This window comes from Neophocaena asiaeorientalis, unplaced genomic scaffold (genome assembly GCF_003031525.2).
Source record: "Neophocaena asiaeorientalis asiaeorientalis breed wild unplaced genomic scaffold, Neophocaena_asiaeorientalis_V1.1 scaffold142, whole genome shotgun sequence".
NCBI lineage: Eukaryota > Metazoa > Chordata > Mammalia > Artiodactyla > Phocoenidae > Neophocaena > Neophocaena asiaeorientalis.
In genome coordinates this window covers 4,066,025-4,081,830 of record NW_020174563.1, presented here as the reverse complement: position 1 = coordinate 4,081,830, position 15,806 = coordinate 4,066,025, and the positions used below count along the sequence as shown (strand labels likewise).

Sequence of the window (15,806 nt, the reverse complement as noted above, 5' to 3'; positions counted from 1 at the left end):
TAAAAACATTGAATCTAATTTACAACAACTTTACACATTTAGGGGCGAAGCTCTAGTGATTAGCTTCCTTTAGTTATCCTGAAGCCAATGTCCTAAAGAAGGAATAATAGAGAAAAGCAAAGAAAGTAGACTCAAAAAATATTAGTGAGCACTTGTAGGCTTGTGTTAGATCTTTCCAAGAACACACAGAGACCTGATGGTTTAAGGAGAAAGCAAAGTACGTATAAAAGCCACTATTATTCCAAAGTAGAATAAGACATAGATAGAGAAAACAGATTGGTGGTTTTCAGAGGCGGGGGCTGGAGGGTAGACAAAATGGGTGAAGGTGGTCAAAAGGTATAGACTTTTTATAACTCCAGTTATAAAATAGATAATTCCTGGGGAAATAATGTACAGCAAAGTGACTATAGTTAATAATACTGTATGGTATATTTGAAAGTTGCTAAGAGAGTAGATCTTAAAATTTCTCACCATAAGAAAACAAGAATTATAACCATGTGTGATGAGGGATGGATGTTAACTAAACTTATTGTGGTGATCATTTCACAACATATGCAGATAGCAAATCATTATGCTGTACACCTGAAACTAATATTTTATGTCAATTATATCTCAATTTTTTAAAAAAAAGAAAAAAATCAAGTTGTACACCTTAAATATATACAATTTGTCAAAACAAAACAAAAAATGTAACAAAATAAAAACAAAGTAGAGTAAGACAATTGCATAAAACCAAAGTGCTCTGTGGGTTGAAAGGAGGGAGAAGTCCCACCCATTTGAGAGCATCAGGAACGGCGACATAGAGGACAGAGCACTTGGGATGGGCCTTGGAGGAGAGGAAGGACAGAGCAGACAGGGGAGCAGCCACTCCTGGCAGCAGACAGCTCGGGCAGGACCACAGAGGAGTAAGCATCAGACATTTTTCAGAGAATACTTAGTGGGATGAAAAGAAACCTGGAAATATACATATGGAATCTTTGAGACCAGGCTGGAAAAGCTTACACTTATTACACAGGCATGAACGATATTTTAGCAAGGGCATAGTATTATTAGAAATAACACTGAGACACAGATGGAGAGAACAAACGTACGGACACCAAGAGGGGAAAGTGGCGGGGGGTGGTGGGGGTGGGTGATGAATTGGGAGATTGGGATTGACATGTATACCCTAATATGTGTAAAATGGGTAACTAATAAGAACCGGCTGTATAAAAAAATAAATTAAATTAAATTAAAAAAGAAAAAAAAAAGAAATAGCAGAATGTACATATTTCTTTTATTTTTTATATTCACAATGTTAATGTACAGCTTGATGCATTCTCACAAACTGAGCACACCCATGGGACCAGCACCCAGACGAAGAACTAGAACGCTAGCACCTACTCCAGAAGCCAGGCACTCTCTCACGAGAGGGAAGCACTCTTCTGTCTTGGTTTGCCCCATTTTGAACCTTATATAAATGGAATCATGCAGTAGGCACTCTCTTATATCTGGCTTCTGTGCTCAGCATTGTTTGTGAGATTCTTCTATATTTTGCATGAGTCATAAAACATTCATTCTTTTTGCTGTATATAGATTACGCTGGGTGACTCACCACAATTCATTTATTCATCCTATTCACTTATTTCAAATAGTGCTGCTTTAAGCATTTTAGTAGACATATGTATGCATTTTTGTTGGGTATGCATTTGGGAGTGAAATTGCTGAGTTCTGAGTTCAGCTTTAGTAGCTACTAAGAGGCTGCATTTTAAGGCAAGTTATCAACTACAGAGGCCAAGTCAAAGTGATTAGAAAGGGGGAGATGTGTCATCTGGCTTTTCTGATAATTCAGGTTAGAATGAACAAGAACCTAAATCAGAATAGTGGTCCTGGAAATACAAAGGATGGAAGAAATGGTAAATCTTCTAGGATTTATTTATTGGGGAAGAGGGAAGGGTCAGAGATATCTTTGAGGCGATGCCTTTAGTTGGAAAAGAGAAGTCAAGAGGAAGGTGGACCTCTGGAGGGCAGATGAGACGGATGTGGGCTGAGTGAAGACTGGGATGAGTGCACAGTCGCAAATGCAATGTGGGAGTTGTGATTAGGGCTTTACAATGAGGATTTGGAATAGATTTCAGAAATGCTAATCACTGAAGCAGCTGGTGTAGATAAAATCATGGAAGAAAGTAATGAAGAGAACGGCTGAGAGGGCAGTGAGGCCAAGGGCTGAGGTTTTGGCCTCAGGAATCCTTGGTGACCTTCCAGGGAACAGTGTCCACAGAGCAGAGCATTTGGCTGGAGGAAAAGCAGAGACCGTAGTGAAAGGACAGGGAGGGCTGCAGCTGGGGGTCACTGAGAGGGTAGGACTTTGGGAGGAGAGATATTTTTCTTAAGAGAAGGGACATTATCCCCAAAGATACAAGGATTCAATAAATTGTATCACTTATGATTTGTGATACTTGGGGACGTGTATTTCTTTAGAGGAATATCATTCTGAGTTTGATAACTCGTATTTTAAAAGATAGTCCCATTAACTTCTACTTGCAAGTCTGCACTTACAGTTTAATGCAAACACAACAGAAAGGGGGAACTATTCACTTCTTATTTTTAGTAGCTCTAGTTCTTAAAACCATACTGGCTCCAGTTGGTGATAAGCCATCTATTTAACAAGCTGCCCTCTCATTTTGCTAAGAGAAAGAGAAGTAAAAATGAAAACAGGTGGAGGCTTCCCGTTCAGCAGGTTATAATGCTGTCAGGGAAAGGAGCAGGCTTGGAGTCGGATTTTACATCTTCCCAAAGAAACATGATTGTGGATGAGAAGAAATGTGAAAACCACATACATGTAAGATAAAGCTTTTCCTCTTAATCTGTGCCAAGTCGAGATAAAGAGGGAAACTCAGGTGACTGACTTCTTTCATCCTGAAATGACTGATTTGACACAGCTATTCAGAACGCAGCCAAGAATCCAGAAAGAAACAAGTAAACTATAGATGTCGCTCCGTCTTTGCTGTAAGGCTCTGATGAAGCATATTTACTCTCAAATAAGACCCTGTTCCAATAAGCAGGATAAGCTGGTTTGGTGGGGGGTGGGGGTGGGGCTTAAAAAATTAAAAGCTGCCAATTATAGTATTTTATTTTTATCTTATGGACCTTATAAATGACACAATTGCTCATCTCTTTGGATGGGTTACTTAAAAGCTCAGAACCAAATTCGCATTCCACTTCTAACCAAACGGCAGAAACTTCTGGGATGCATTTTTGAGAGTACTAACTTCATCCCTGGCCCAGTCTCCTTGCTCTTACCCTTGCTTTTTCTTCCTCTAATTGCTTAATTTCATCTTATATATTTTAAGCTGCTGTGTAACCTTTATGAGTTGGAGAGTGTTTAAAGAAAAATGTCAGTACATAATAAATAACACATAAAAGTGAGAATAAAATGCACAGGCAACATGACAGCAAGAAGAAATGACTATGAAAAAGTAGTGTACAACAGAGGAAGGAAAACTATTTTTAAAAAACCCCACCAGATACATGAACTCAAAATGTTTATTGATTATTCTGGAGCTACTTAGTTTAAGGACAAGCAGTTTGTCACACATGTCAGGCTCCTCTGAGGAAATCTTTGTGTCACATCCCCAAATAGTTATTCATTTTCATAGTGATGATTGAATCATCAAGAAGGGGCATAGATTAAATACTGGGTATTCTGTTTTAGAAGGAAGAAAACTATATATTTCACCTTTAAAATGAATTTTGTTTGTAAAAGTGCAAGAGAATCACCATCATTAAATAACATCAGAAAAGTTAAAATTTCTGTAATAGAGGCGTTTTTGAGTTTTTTGATCTCCAGCGAGTTCTATAGAACTCATATGTATCAATTTACAGAGCTGCTTCGAGAAGGAAAAAAATCTGACCTTCTGACTCTACAAGCCTAAGAAATGCTCTTCCTCTAAAAAATCTGAACAAAAGATAGAGAAAACAAACCATCGATGTAGTTATAATCTGCCTTAAGAAAGCATATCACTAATCACATACTAATTTCATTTGAAGTGAAGGGAAATTTCAGTTGGTGCTTCAGAGATGATTGTAGAGTTGGTATCTGGTTATATAAGGAAACAGTTTTTGTTCAACTTTATTGAGGTATAACTGACAGATAAAAATAAAAGATATTTAAAGTATACATTGTGATGATTTATGTATACATTTTTAAAGGATGAGGACTCCTATCTAGTTAATTAACACATTCATCACCAAATATATGTATATATACATACACACACGTACAAATATGTAATTTCTTGAGGAACCTCCATACTATTTTCCATAGTGGCTGCACCAATTTACATTCCCACCAACAGTGCACAAGGGTTCCCTTTTCTCCACATCTACTGACACATCATCTCTCATCTTTTTGATGATAGCCATTCTAACAGGTGTGAGGTGATAGCCCCTTGTGGTTTTGATCTGCATTTCCCTGATAATTAGTGCTATTGAGCACATTTTCATGTACCTGTTGGCTATCTGTAGGTCTTCTTTAGAAAAATGTCTATTCAGATCCTCTGCCCAGTTTTTAATTGGATTTGGTGGTGGGGGGGCGGGTTGCTATTGAGTTGTATGAGCTCTTTACAGATTTTGGATATTAGCCCTTTATCAGATAAATGATTTGCAAATATTTTCTCCCATTCAGTAGGTTGCCTTTTCATTTTGTTTCCTTTGCTGTGCAGAAGCTTTTTAGCTTGATGTAGTCCTAATTGCTTATTCACAATTTTTTTAACCTTCTAGGCAATAGCCTATTACAGGTCCCTTCTCCCCCGACCCCCAGAAAATAAGACACATTGTATCCTGCCGTCACTGGGTTTTGCTCTGTTTTGAACCAGGAGGACATGAGCTGCAAGGAGAAGCTGTACTTCGGCATGAACGAGTACAGTAAATCTCTTCAGTGGGGAATCACAAGCCCACTTCTGAGATGTGATGAGACTTTTGAAAAGATGGTGAACACACTCTTGGAGAGGTAAATAAGGACTTTCAACCTTTTCTTTAGCTGTACTTGCATGTCTGAAATAGCCAAACGTCTTTTGTGTCAGTGTCACAGGGAATTTTGGTGGAGCCTAGGCTGTGCAAATGACATGTGAAGGCAGAATAAAAATAGCCTTTCCTAAGATGATCTTTCACTCAGATGGGTTTTCTATGATCATCCAAGACCAACAAAGGAAACCAGTGACTCAGAGTGGGAGGTAGAACCACTTTCTGTGTTCCGAATTGTCTCCCAGGCAGGCTTCATTGCTGCACCCACAGATGACTTGGGCACAGAGGGATTTGCTTATTAAAGACCATTCCTCTGAGGTCTGGCCTTCCCCACACTTTTACATTTTCCTCTCTTTTCTCCTCTGTCCACCACAGGCAAGTACCCTCAGTAAAAACAAAACTTTACTCTGAGAGATTTGGAGTGTAGACTGAAGAAAATTAAAGAACAAACAGATCGTTTAAGCAAGTTCAGTTCTAAGTGGCCCTCCTCCATCCCCGACCTTGGGGTTAAGATTCATGACTCTCTGTCTCCTTTTTCTTCCCCAGTTCCAGGTCAGACTCTGGAAGAGCAAAGGGTTTTTCTGGGTTTTTTTCCTCCCTGATCTTGAATCATAGACTCAAAAATTAGGCAGAGGCATTAGAATTTAACGTAATAGGGAATTCCCCGACAGTCCAGTGGTTAGGATTTGGAGCATTCACTGCTGTGGCCTGGGTTCAATCCCTGGTCAGGGAACTAAGATCCTGCAAGCTGTGAGGTGTGGCCAAAAAAAAAAAAAAGAGTTTAGCCTACTAGAGGTCCCTCCCTGCCCTCCACTACAGTATTCTGTTTGATCATCCAGTGATGGGGGCAGTTGGGCACTAGTTGATGAGGCACATTCTAATTTTTAGGAGCTCTAGTTCTTAAAACTGGCTCTAATTGATCACAAACCATCTATTTAACAAGCTGCCCTATAACTTTGCTAAGAAAAAAGAAAGAGAAATAAAAATGAGGACGGGGGATACATCCTACCCAGCAAGTTATAATGCAGTGTCAGGAAAAGAAGCAGGCTTGAGTAGGATTTTATATTTTTGCAGCTGTTGGATTTGAGAAGACTTAACTGACACTGAGATGTTAATCCTTTCACAGCACATGTGATCTTAGATTTCCAGAATCATCCCATGAATCTCCCCTTTGTTTCCCACCCTTCTGTTCCGTCTGCCCTCTTGGAACCTATCTTTTCTTCCAGTAACATCACTCGAAGTTTTATAAGTCATATTTTAATGGATGATCCCATCAACTCCTATACAACTTTTGTAATACTTACAAAACTACAGTTATGGGCTTCCCTGGTGGCGCAGTGGTTGAGAGTCCGCCTGCCAATGCAGGGGACGTGGGTTCGTGCCCCGGTCCGGGAAGATCCCACATGCCGCGGAGCGGCTGGGCCCGTGAGCCATGGCCGCTGAGCCTGCGCATCCGGAGCCTGTGCTCCACAACGGGAGAGGCCACAACAGTGAGAGGCCGGCGTACCGCAAAAAACCAATAACCAAAACCCAAAAAACTACAGTTACAGTTTAATACAAACAAAACAAACTAGGGAAACTATTCACTTCTAAATTCATAGCTCTTTCAGTGTGAAATTTAAATGCCTGTATGTCAAAGTTACTCTTTGATCTAACTCTGGCTTTCCTACATGGCCCAGCAAAAAGCATTAAGCCTTAAACTTGGATCATCTGTGCCCACTTCCTCTAGCCAAGTCACCCCAGGCTAATAATAGCTATGATTTATTGAACGCTTGAAGGGATTGGCCCAGGACTGATTGAACTGAAGGATTTCTTTACTTTTCCCCAATCTACTAAATTCTTACCACGTAAGAAGACATTGTCAGAGACCTGAATAAAATCCACACTCTGCCTCTGACCAGTTGGATGATCTTGGGAAAGGAGCTGAATTTCTCCCAACCCTTAACTCAGCCTCCTTCTATGAGAAGGTGGAGTGGTCAGAACCCAGGGAATCTGTGGTCCTTTCCAGCTCTAAGTACTTCAGAGCAGTCATTTGATGACCCTAACTGGTATTTGCCCCTGGGTTTTTCTGTGTAAGGCTGGTGACGACTGTTTCACTTTAAATAGAATTATAAAGTGGAGCAAAGGTGAAATCCCCCACTGGCCTCCCCAGCTGCTAGGCGGCTGCATGTGCTACCAGCTGGCATCCAGAAGGGAAGTTCAGACCCGCCATTGTTTTGCAGGCTCCACGAGAGGCTTGGCCAAGCTCGGGTCCAGGGCCTTGCCTTGCCCATGCCTACTTTCTTGATATCTGCAAGCACCTCTTCATGCCTGCAAGTGGGTCCTCTTTGCCCGTTTGTATTCATTCTGTCAGGCAGGCTTGGCTTTCTGAGGAATAGCACATTAATGAGAGGTTTATTTTCTGCCTGCTCTGTAATCGTAAAAACTGCCAATTTGGCAGTCCAGTGAAGGGTGGAGGGAGGGGAATGTTGAGGTGAGTCAAGGACACCCCCCTACTATTTGCTGGGCACCCTCCGCCGAGCAGGGGCTCAGGTGGACAGGGGGCCACACCACTAGGGGGTGCTATTTCTCCAGCCAGCTCCAAGTTTTCTCCATCTTTATGGGAAGATATTGTTATTGCTACAAAGTAGCTGACCTCAAATTAGCAATAATAATTACTCTTTTTACTCCTGATACTCCACAGACATTACATTAGTGTCTCAGTTTCCTTAACTGTAATCTTAAGTATAAGAGAAATAAGCTAACAAGCATTCTAACCCCAAGCCACCAGCAAGAGGTTAGGATCTAGGGATGATCCATTATGGCTCTGTTGAAAATATGAACAGACCAGTGCTTCTCAAAGTGCAGTGTGATTGTATAAAATAGATAACTAATAAGAACCTGTTGTATAGCACAGGGAACTCTACTTCGCCACACAGTGGAAACTAACACAAAACCATACCCCCCCACGAAAAAAAATGCAATGTAATACAAATCACCTGGGGACCTTGTCCAGCCTGATTCTGATTCAGTACATGTGTGGTGGGAGGATTTGGCGGTTCTAACAAGCTCCCAGGTGGTGCTGCTGTTGGGTGATGCTGCTGGTCCAGAGACAGCACTGGGAGAAGCTCAGGTCACTAGACTGTCCCTAAACCTCGTGAACTTGCTGTACCTATCCCAGCAGGATCTGTGAGCTCACCTTTTCCTTCTAGTGATGGGGGCTTCAAGGTCATTCTAGAGCTCAAGCCCCACTCCTGTCACGAACCCCTTCCCGCCATGCTTGGTCTGCATTCCTACAGCACAGACCTCGCTGTCCCAGTGGGCCCCACACCCAGATGCTAGCTCCCTGTGTTCTGTTGAAGGTACCCCAGGCTGCACAGCATGGTCGTCCGCTGCTACCTCCTCATCCAGCAGTACTCGGAGGCTCTGATGGCTCTCACCACCATGGCGTCCCTCCGAGACCACAGCACGCCGGAAACACTCAGCATCGTGGATGACCTCCTCAGCCGCCCAGGAAAAAACAAAAGTGGGAGGGGACACATGCTCATCCTCAGGGTGCCCTCCGTGCAGCTGGCGATGCTGGCCAAGGAGCGGCTGCAGGAGGTGCGCGACAAGCTGGGGCTGCAGTACCGCTTCGAGATCATCCTCGGGAACCCCGCCTCTGACCTCAGTGTCGCAGCCCACTTTGTGGCGCGATTAAAGGTTAGCAATGGACAGACGTTTGTTCCGTTTTCTAGGACTCCCGTGTAGGTGGCTCAGAGGCCTGAGTTTGATAGAGTTTTGCACCTGTGTCGGTGTGATCTTCGTGACCACGTTAAGGCTAAACTAAGGGACGTGTCCACTTTCCTAGTTTAATAAGATTCTGTCCGGCCCCCCTTTTAGCACATGCATGCAGTTGGTCTTCCATGCTCTCCAACTGCAGGTGCAAAAATGCGATGACCCAATTTCACCCCATGTTTATTGACCTTGTTCGAGATGCATCTAGCCCACGGCCATCTGTTTTCTCAGAAAAAAAGGTAAGTTGTTCTCTTGGACCTCCGTGGGGCACGCCTTTAAGTATCATCCGTTCACTGAATCTTTTCTGTCCGTGTAGCCTATCTGTCTGCTCAGAGTGGGTAAAGTATCCTGTTTCATCTTCAGTGCTCATAGAGAACTACTCCCCACCCTCGTGCATGTGGATTCCCCAACAGTTTGCTGTTTCTTTGTATTTGCTTTGGCCTCAAAGCGTGGGCTGGGCTGAGATTCAGCCGAGCCTCCTGCAGAGAGATTTGTGCATGGCTAAGCGCCGCCCATCCTCTACCCCCGCCCCGCCCCCTGCACGGCCAGGGACGCACTGCTTTTCCTGTTAGGCATGGCGGGCGGGGGAGAATTTCTTAATCAATTAACCTAAATCTCTACCTCATGCCCTGCTCAGACCTTTCTGGGGACGTTTATAATCCAATGTGTCCCAGACATTTGACAGCATTTCATAAAATCCTGCATACACATAGATATGGTACTAAGCTAGGTACTATGTGTCTGGGGTAGACCGACATGGTTTCTGCACCTTGCACACGAAACACTGAACTAAACTGGGTGAAGAAAAACCAGTTTGACACAAATTGTATGAAAAGAAAGCACGTAGTCTTAGGGGATTTGCATTCCCACCTTGGGCTGCAAAAGGAGAGTGTTGGACTGCATGATCTCTAAGAGCTCTAATTCGAGGATTATTATTTAGTGTTCATAAAGCATTTTGCAAATGTAAGCCTTTGTATTGTATTCTATTACCTATCTTGAACAATCCAAAATGCAAACAAAATGTCTTGCATTAGCTTGATAGGTAGCTGGAACAAATAAATCTGTCTAAAAATAGAAGCTCCTCTATTTAGTGGAAGTTGTAACATTTACATTTCACATATGGATATACAGATATAATGCTCACAATGTTAATTTAGACTCATAGACCACATTACAGCAGAATTCCTGGGATAACTAACAAATGAGAGTCCTGAAATTCTTCTTACAGTATAATTCATAGAGGCATAGGTTGTGGGACAATCTGAATAATGCTAATGATGAGGAATCTGGAAAAGCAGATTATCAGCACTGCTCTGTGAAGTCTCACACACCTACTGCAGGGAGATGGTCTAAAAGGATGTGAGGCTGCAGGGACTTCCTTGGGTCTCCATTGACCCTGACCAAGTGCAGCTACTTACAGAGTCTTAGGTCATTTGTTTGGACCCTTCAGGAATGCCAATCACTAAGTCAGTATAACTCAGCAGTCCTAAATAATATGCCCCTCTGGGCCATTGTTTGAAAACTGCAGTCAAGACCTGAGCTTCCTAGCCTGGCTGCTAGTACATCAGAATCACCTGCAGGGCTTCCAAAGGGCTGCTGGGAGTGTGCGCCATACACGAAGGGGGTCTCAAGTAATTACTTCTCAAAGCAGTTATATCTCAATTCTCATGAGTCGCTGCCAGGCACCAGCCACACAAAAGAGATTTCCATGTGCTCAAAACCTCTCGATCACATCAATCCATCCTTTTTATATTCTCTATTTGTGTGGAAGTGAAAATTTGAAATCCCTTTGGAATGTTCACATCCTAAGAAAGACGACCACTTGCCAGGTGGTCTCTGTTTCACCTGTTTATTTCTTTTTTAAAAATTTTGTTTGTTTATTGGCTTGTATTTCTACCCCCATAGCCTGAAATTTCTATGAGGACTTTTCCTCTCAATATGAATAGCACCCAATGAAGTTTCAGGCACAAAAGAGGCACATGTAAAAATTTGTTAAATTAATTAACCATTGTAGCATTCTTTGACTCTCATTCACTCTTTTTCTTTTTCACCTGTTTATTTCTAAATTACCAACTTTACCACTGACGAGATAGCACCAGTGTGCCTTTCGTCTCTAACGCTGGGTAAAATCCAATGCCTCTTTTTCCATTAGATGGTCTTATTTTTGTGCTTACCTCTAATTATCCTTTAGAAATCGTGGTTAACTTATAAGTGATAACAAGTACTTTAGAAGGATACAAGGTTTATATCTAAATAAATCAGTTCATCCAGAAGGCCTGTGAAGCTTTCATTAGGTTTCCTTGGCCTTGAACCCCATATTATCCCTGAAGTCAATGCTCGCCTAGTCTTTTGTGTTGTCTTAACTGCCTCTGCAGGAAAATCATCCTGAGGGCATGACAGATCCATAGAAGAATGGCAGCCATCAATCATCAGAAGTAACAATGTGACAGAAAAGCATTTTATAGGGAGTTTAGCTAGCTCTGATTGGTCAAGAGTAAAAGTGGAATTTGTTTAATCATCTTTTGAAAATAAGTCTCCTTATAAAACATAATATGTTATCCCATCATTATAACCCAACCTCATTCTTGATAGAACGATGAAATATATTCGAGGAGACCCCAGTGTCAGGGATATCATAAATCCAATGTGAAGGCTTATGAGTAAAACAATTCCTATTTGCTTAGAATTAGGTAATGTTCTGGTTCCCTTTGACATGAAAATATATGGAAAACTGAATTGGGGGGGAGAAACTTTCTTGTAATATCTTAAAAAATATTTTGACAGATTAATTTTCTAAGACATAGGAAGTCTCTCAAACTTGTAAACAGTTACGTAGATCCACTGAGTTCTCTTTGGCATGCAAACATATGATAACAGATTGGGCAAAAAGATTCAGGTTGGTTCTTCCAATTTTACAAGTTATACGCATTTTACTTGCAGTAATTGTGGGTATATTTAATTCCAAAGACTGGTTTTCCTAGACATCAACGAATCAGTAAACAAACTCTGTTATATCATATCATATCTTGCCTGATATATTTCTTTTTATCCCATTCTGATTTTAGCAAAGGAAGTACCAGTCTATTTTAAAATTGTATGCATTACTTAATACCTCACTTCTTAGTCCTTGTTCCCAAAAGCATTATCTGAGATGCCAGTTCATTTCTTATAACTCCTCCCAGAAAGCCGATATGAAGCACAGTTAGATCTACACACTTCATAAAAAGTAGTAGGAACCACCTTATCTACTTAAGAGACGGTTTATTTTCTCTCTGCTCTAAAACAGACAGAAAAGTCTATAAGATCTTTTCACTTTTGAACATCTTTCAAGTTGGGATTTTCTTCCTCTTGATATATTCATGTTTTCAGATTGATGTTCCATTTATTAAAGATATTCGTGTGTGTATATGGGTTAATATATATGAGAAGTTGATTACGTGTGAGGAGTTTTGTTGAGATTCTTTTATTAGTCATTTACAACTGAAATGGTCTTTTTCAGTCAATCAGTCCGAAGAGTCTGTCCATTATATGAAGGAAGTGTACTTAAGAGCCTTGAGTCAACTAGTTTTAACTAGGATTTCTGTAAGGTTTGCACCATCGGTGGAATATTTCATATTGTATGTTTCTTTGACCTGTGTGGCTAATGTATGATATAAACCAAGATCTCCTGTTTTATCCTACTGCGATAAAACGAAAGGCTACATTCTTCTAGAGTGCTTTGTGCATGTCTTTTAGTAGTAATTAAAATATATGTACACACACAAACACACTTATTGGAAGTCATTTGGAACCACAGATGTGTATAAAGCCTGGCTGTAGAAACCTTTAAGAAGGTGGGAACTTAAATGAAGGGTTTTAATTTTATTGTGTGGGTCCCTTTCTACAGACTTGGAGAGGAAATGAAGCAGAAGAGTGGACCCCTCGGACGTACCAAGATCTAGAAGGTCTGCCTTGTATTGTGATATTAACTGGCAAAGATCCCCTTGGAGAAACCTTTCCCAGGTACAATGTGAATCATTAGTTTTTATTTTCCATTAGTTGCCCACCTGAGCTGGTGGTTAAAACTTGGCTGATGGTCACCCATTTCATTCACTTGGCAAGTGAGAAAAGAATTGTTTTATTCGGGGATATGAGAAACTTAGCCTTCCTTGAGTCTTTCTTTTGACTTTCCAGAGATAGCCCAGCAATCTGGGGAACGGGAGATAGCCACAGATGAGAAGTGTTTATGCATTGAAGCAGGGCAGCCAGAGGGGCAGGGAGGAAAAGCACTGCCCCCAATGAGGAGTTCTGGGGATGAAGTGTCTCTGTTAGTCTGCTGTTCCCTCAAGGATCCAGGGCCTGTAGGTTGGAAGGCTACAGCACCAATAATCATAGCAGTCACTGAACGGTTACCGTGTGTCAGGCATTGTGTTAAATGCCTTACCCTTGTCATGCCATTCATTCCTTTCAGTAACTGGGTCAGCTGGACACTGTTACTCTATTTTATATGTGGAGAAAATGAAGTGACTAGCCCGAGGTCCTAAGCTAGGAGGTGGCAGAGCTGAGGTTCACATCAGGCATTACCTGGCACCGAAGCTCACGATTTTGACTGCTGCGCCGCACCCAGACACACATAAACATGGCATGCCTCACCAAAGACAGACTCGCCCAAGATATCCTTACTTTCGTGCAGGTCTTTGAAGTACTGTGACCTCCGGTTAATTGATTCAAGCTATTTAACTCGCACGGCCTTGGAGCAGGAGGTGGGTCTGGCGTGCTGCTACGTCTCAAAAGAGGTCATCCGGGGGCCCACTGCTGCCCTGGACCTTAGTGGCAAGGAGCAAGAGAGAGCCGCCGTCGGCGAGAACGGTGCCGAGGAGCTGCTCATGGACCTGGAGAGGCCCCAGAGCAACAGCAGTGCTGTCACTGGAACCTCAGGTCAGTACTTTCTCTTTCAAGGGATCAGAGGCAGGAGTGAGGAGCGGGGTAGGAGTATGGAAGGCAGAGGCATCTGCTGACTCCCATCAAGGCTTTCAGAGCCTTGGGTGACTCAGGCCTCCTGTCCGGACCTTGGTTCTCCAGGAGATACTTGGAAAACATGACTCTTGAGCAGCCACAAGATACGTTCCTGGGGAAGCCTTTAATGAAGAGCTTGCTACTAAGCTAAATAATACAGAAAATAAATTTCATCAACCCCAGCTGCCACCATTTCCCCTAGTCTCTCTCACCCTAATCATCTCATAGATATTATGCATCTGATATTTGCACAAAGGCCTTCTTTTCCTTCCAGATCCTGAAGCTGTAAGTTTTTGCTAATTGGCCTAGTATCTGGCACAAAGTATTTGTTTGAATGAATGAATGAATGAGTGACTTTTCTAAGTACTTAATGGCAAGTGTTTGTATACTGAAGGCTACTCTGGGACCATGGGTTGGCTGGGACGATCCAGTCTGCAGCCTGCCAGCCACTCTCTTACTGTGTTACTGTGTGGTTGATGGCAGTGCTTGGCATCAGTTTTCTTCTGATAAATAGTGTTAAGCAAATACAGCACTATTTCCATTTTTTTTCTGACTGTGAAAGTCATAATAAAGCTTTATATAGAAAACTTGGAGAATGTAATGAAGTATAGAGAAGAGGTAAAAAATGAAAGCTCCACAGCCGAGGGAACCACCATTTGTGTTCCTTCTCCCCCGTGCTTCCCTTCTCTCATCTCCATGACACACACACGCAAACACACACACAATTTCATGGCCAAAAGCAGCACCAGTCTTTCTATTCACTGTCAGCTGCTGTCGGATGGGCTCCCTATGAGAATGGAAAGGCAGGTATCTGTGGGGTTTTCTGACTTTCTGTGGTGCCCCTCAGCCTGGAAGAGCATGGGGACTGTCCTTTGGGGTCTGCCCAGCTGCTCCCCTCAGTCAGGGGTCAGGGCTGTACCTCCCCCACCCCATCACTACAGGCTCCCCAGTTCTGCCTCTGCGACCAGGTCAGAATAAAGGGGAGAGGTTGGGAGGAGTGTAAAGGGTAATAGAGGGGAGGGGTACTATCACATCTAGAAGCTTTTGGATACCAGCATCAGTGACCGAGAGGCAAGGAAGGTGGTAGGGGTGGGGATGGTGATGAGCGCTGGAATTCCTTCCTGTGGCTCTTTAATCAGCCCCACAAGCCTCACTATTCTGGCCTTGTTCTGATTAACTCACACAAAGGTAATGATTTGCCTTCTGTTTTTAGAGTCTTCCCCGCTTTCAGGATGCACGTGCTGCACACACACACACACACACACACACACACACACACACACACCCCACCGGCCTCGGGGTGACTCTGAGGGTCCTCAGGGGGGCTCACTGCCCAAGGTGTGCAGGCCCGTGGACTCCAGGGCTGATGAAGGGAGAGGAAAGCCCTCACACAAAAGTCAGATAAGCAGTGGATTGACGGTGTCAGGAGCCTCTGGTTACTGGCTATTCATCTAGGATCTCCCAAGGTCGGGATATGACCCCCAGGCCTGGGAAGCACCGGTCTGAGCCAGAGAGGGCCTGCAATCTTGAGTGTAATGAGCTTCTGGTTTGTCCTCAAGCCAAAGAGGGGCTGATGGACTATAGGGGAAAACATGTTTGAAGTGAATTGGCCGCAGGTGCAGGGATTTCTGGGCAAGAGCAGCATCTCGCTGGGAGGAGATAAAGCTCTCCCTTCCCACGGAGCCGCTTCCCACGCTGGTCTGGGCGTCCATGGAAGGGGCTGCACGCTGGGAAGGTATCCAGAGCCAGAAGCGTGGGGGCCCTGGGACCCCCAGAAGGAGGCGAGTGGCACTGGGGCAGGACTTGGATGTCAGCCTGTGTCGGTCAGGGTCCTGGAATGAATCAGAAGACTTATCCAAACGAGGTAACCTGAGGAGAGTTTAATATGCCGGCAGGATGCAGCCAAGGAGCAGGAGATGGCGTGGTCGACCCCAGGGCGGGCGCCCAGACCACCACGCGGACTGAAGACGCCGGGGAGGGTGTGGGGGGGATGGGCAGACATGGGCCCCGGAGGAAGCTGGGGCGTGGGGGGGGAGTACCTATTTCCTATG

At 43.3% G+C, this 15,806-nt stretch overlaps 1 protein-coding gene across 1 annotated transcript in view; it reads left to right on the top strand.

Moving 5' to 3' along the window:
* The window catches only part of GREB1L (GREB1 like retinoic acid receptor coactivator), a 118,514-nt gene that overhangs the window by 86,526 nt on the left and 16,182 nt on the right, over positions 1 to 15,806 (top strand). The window contains 4 exon segments of the mRNA XM_024757923.1: positions 4,857 to 4,990; positions 8,346 to 8,685; positions 12,647 to 12,762; positions 13,433 to 13,677. Of these exon segments, the coding sequence (XP_024613691.1) occupies positions 4,857 to 4,990; positions 8,346 to 8,685; positions 12,647 to 12,762; positions 13,433 to 13,677 (835 nt within the window).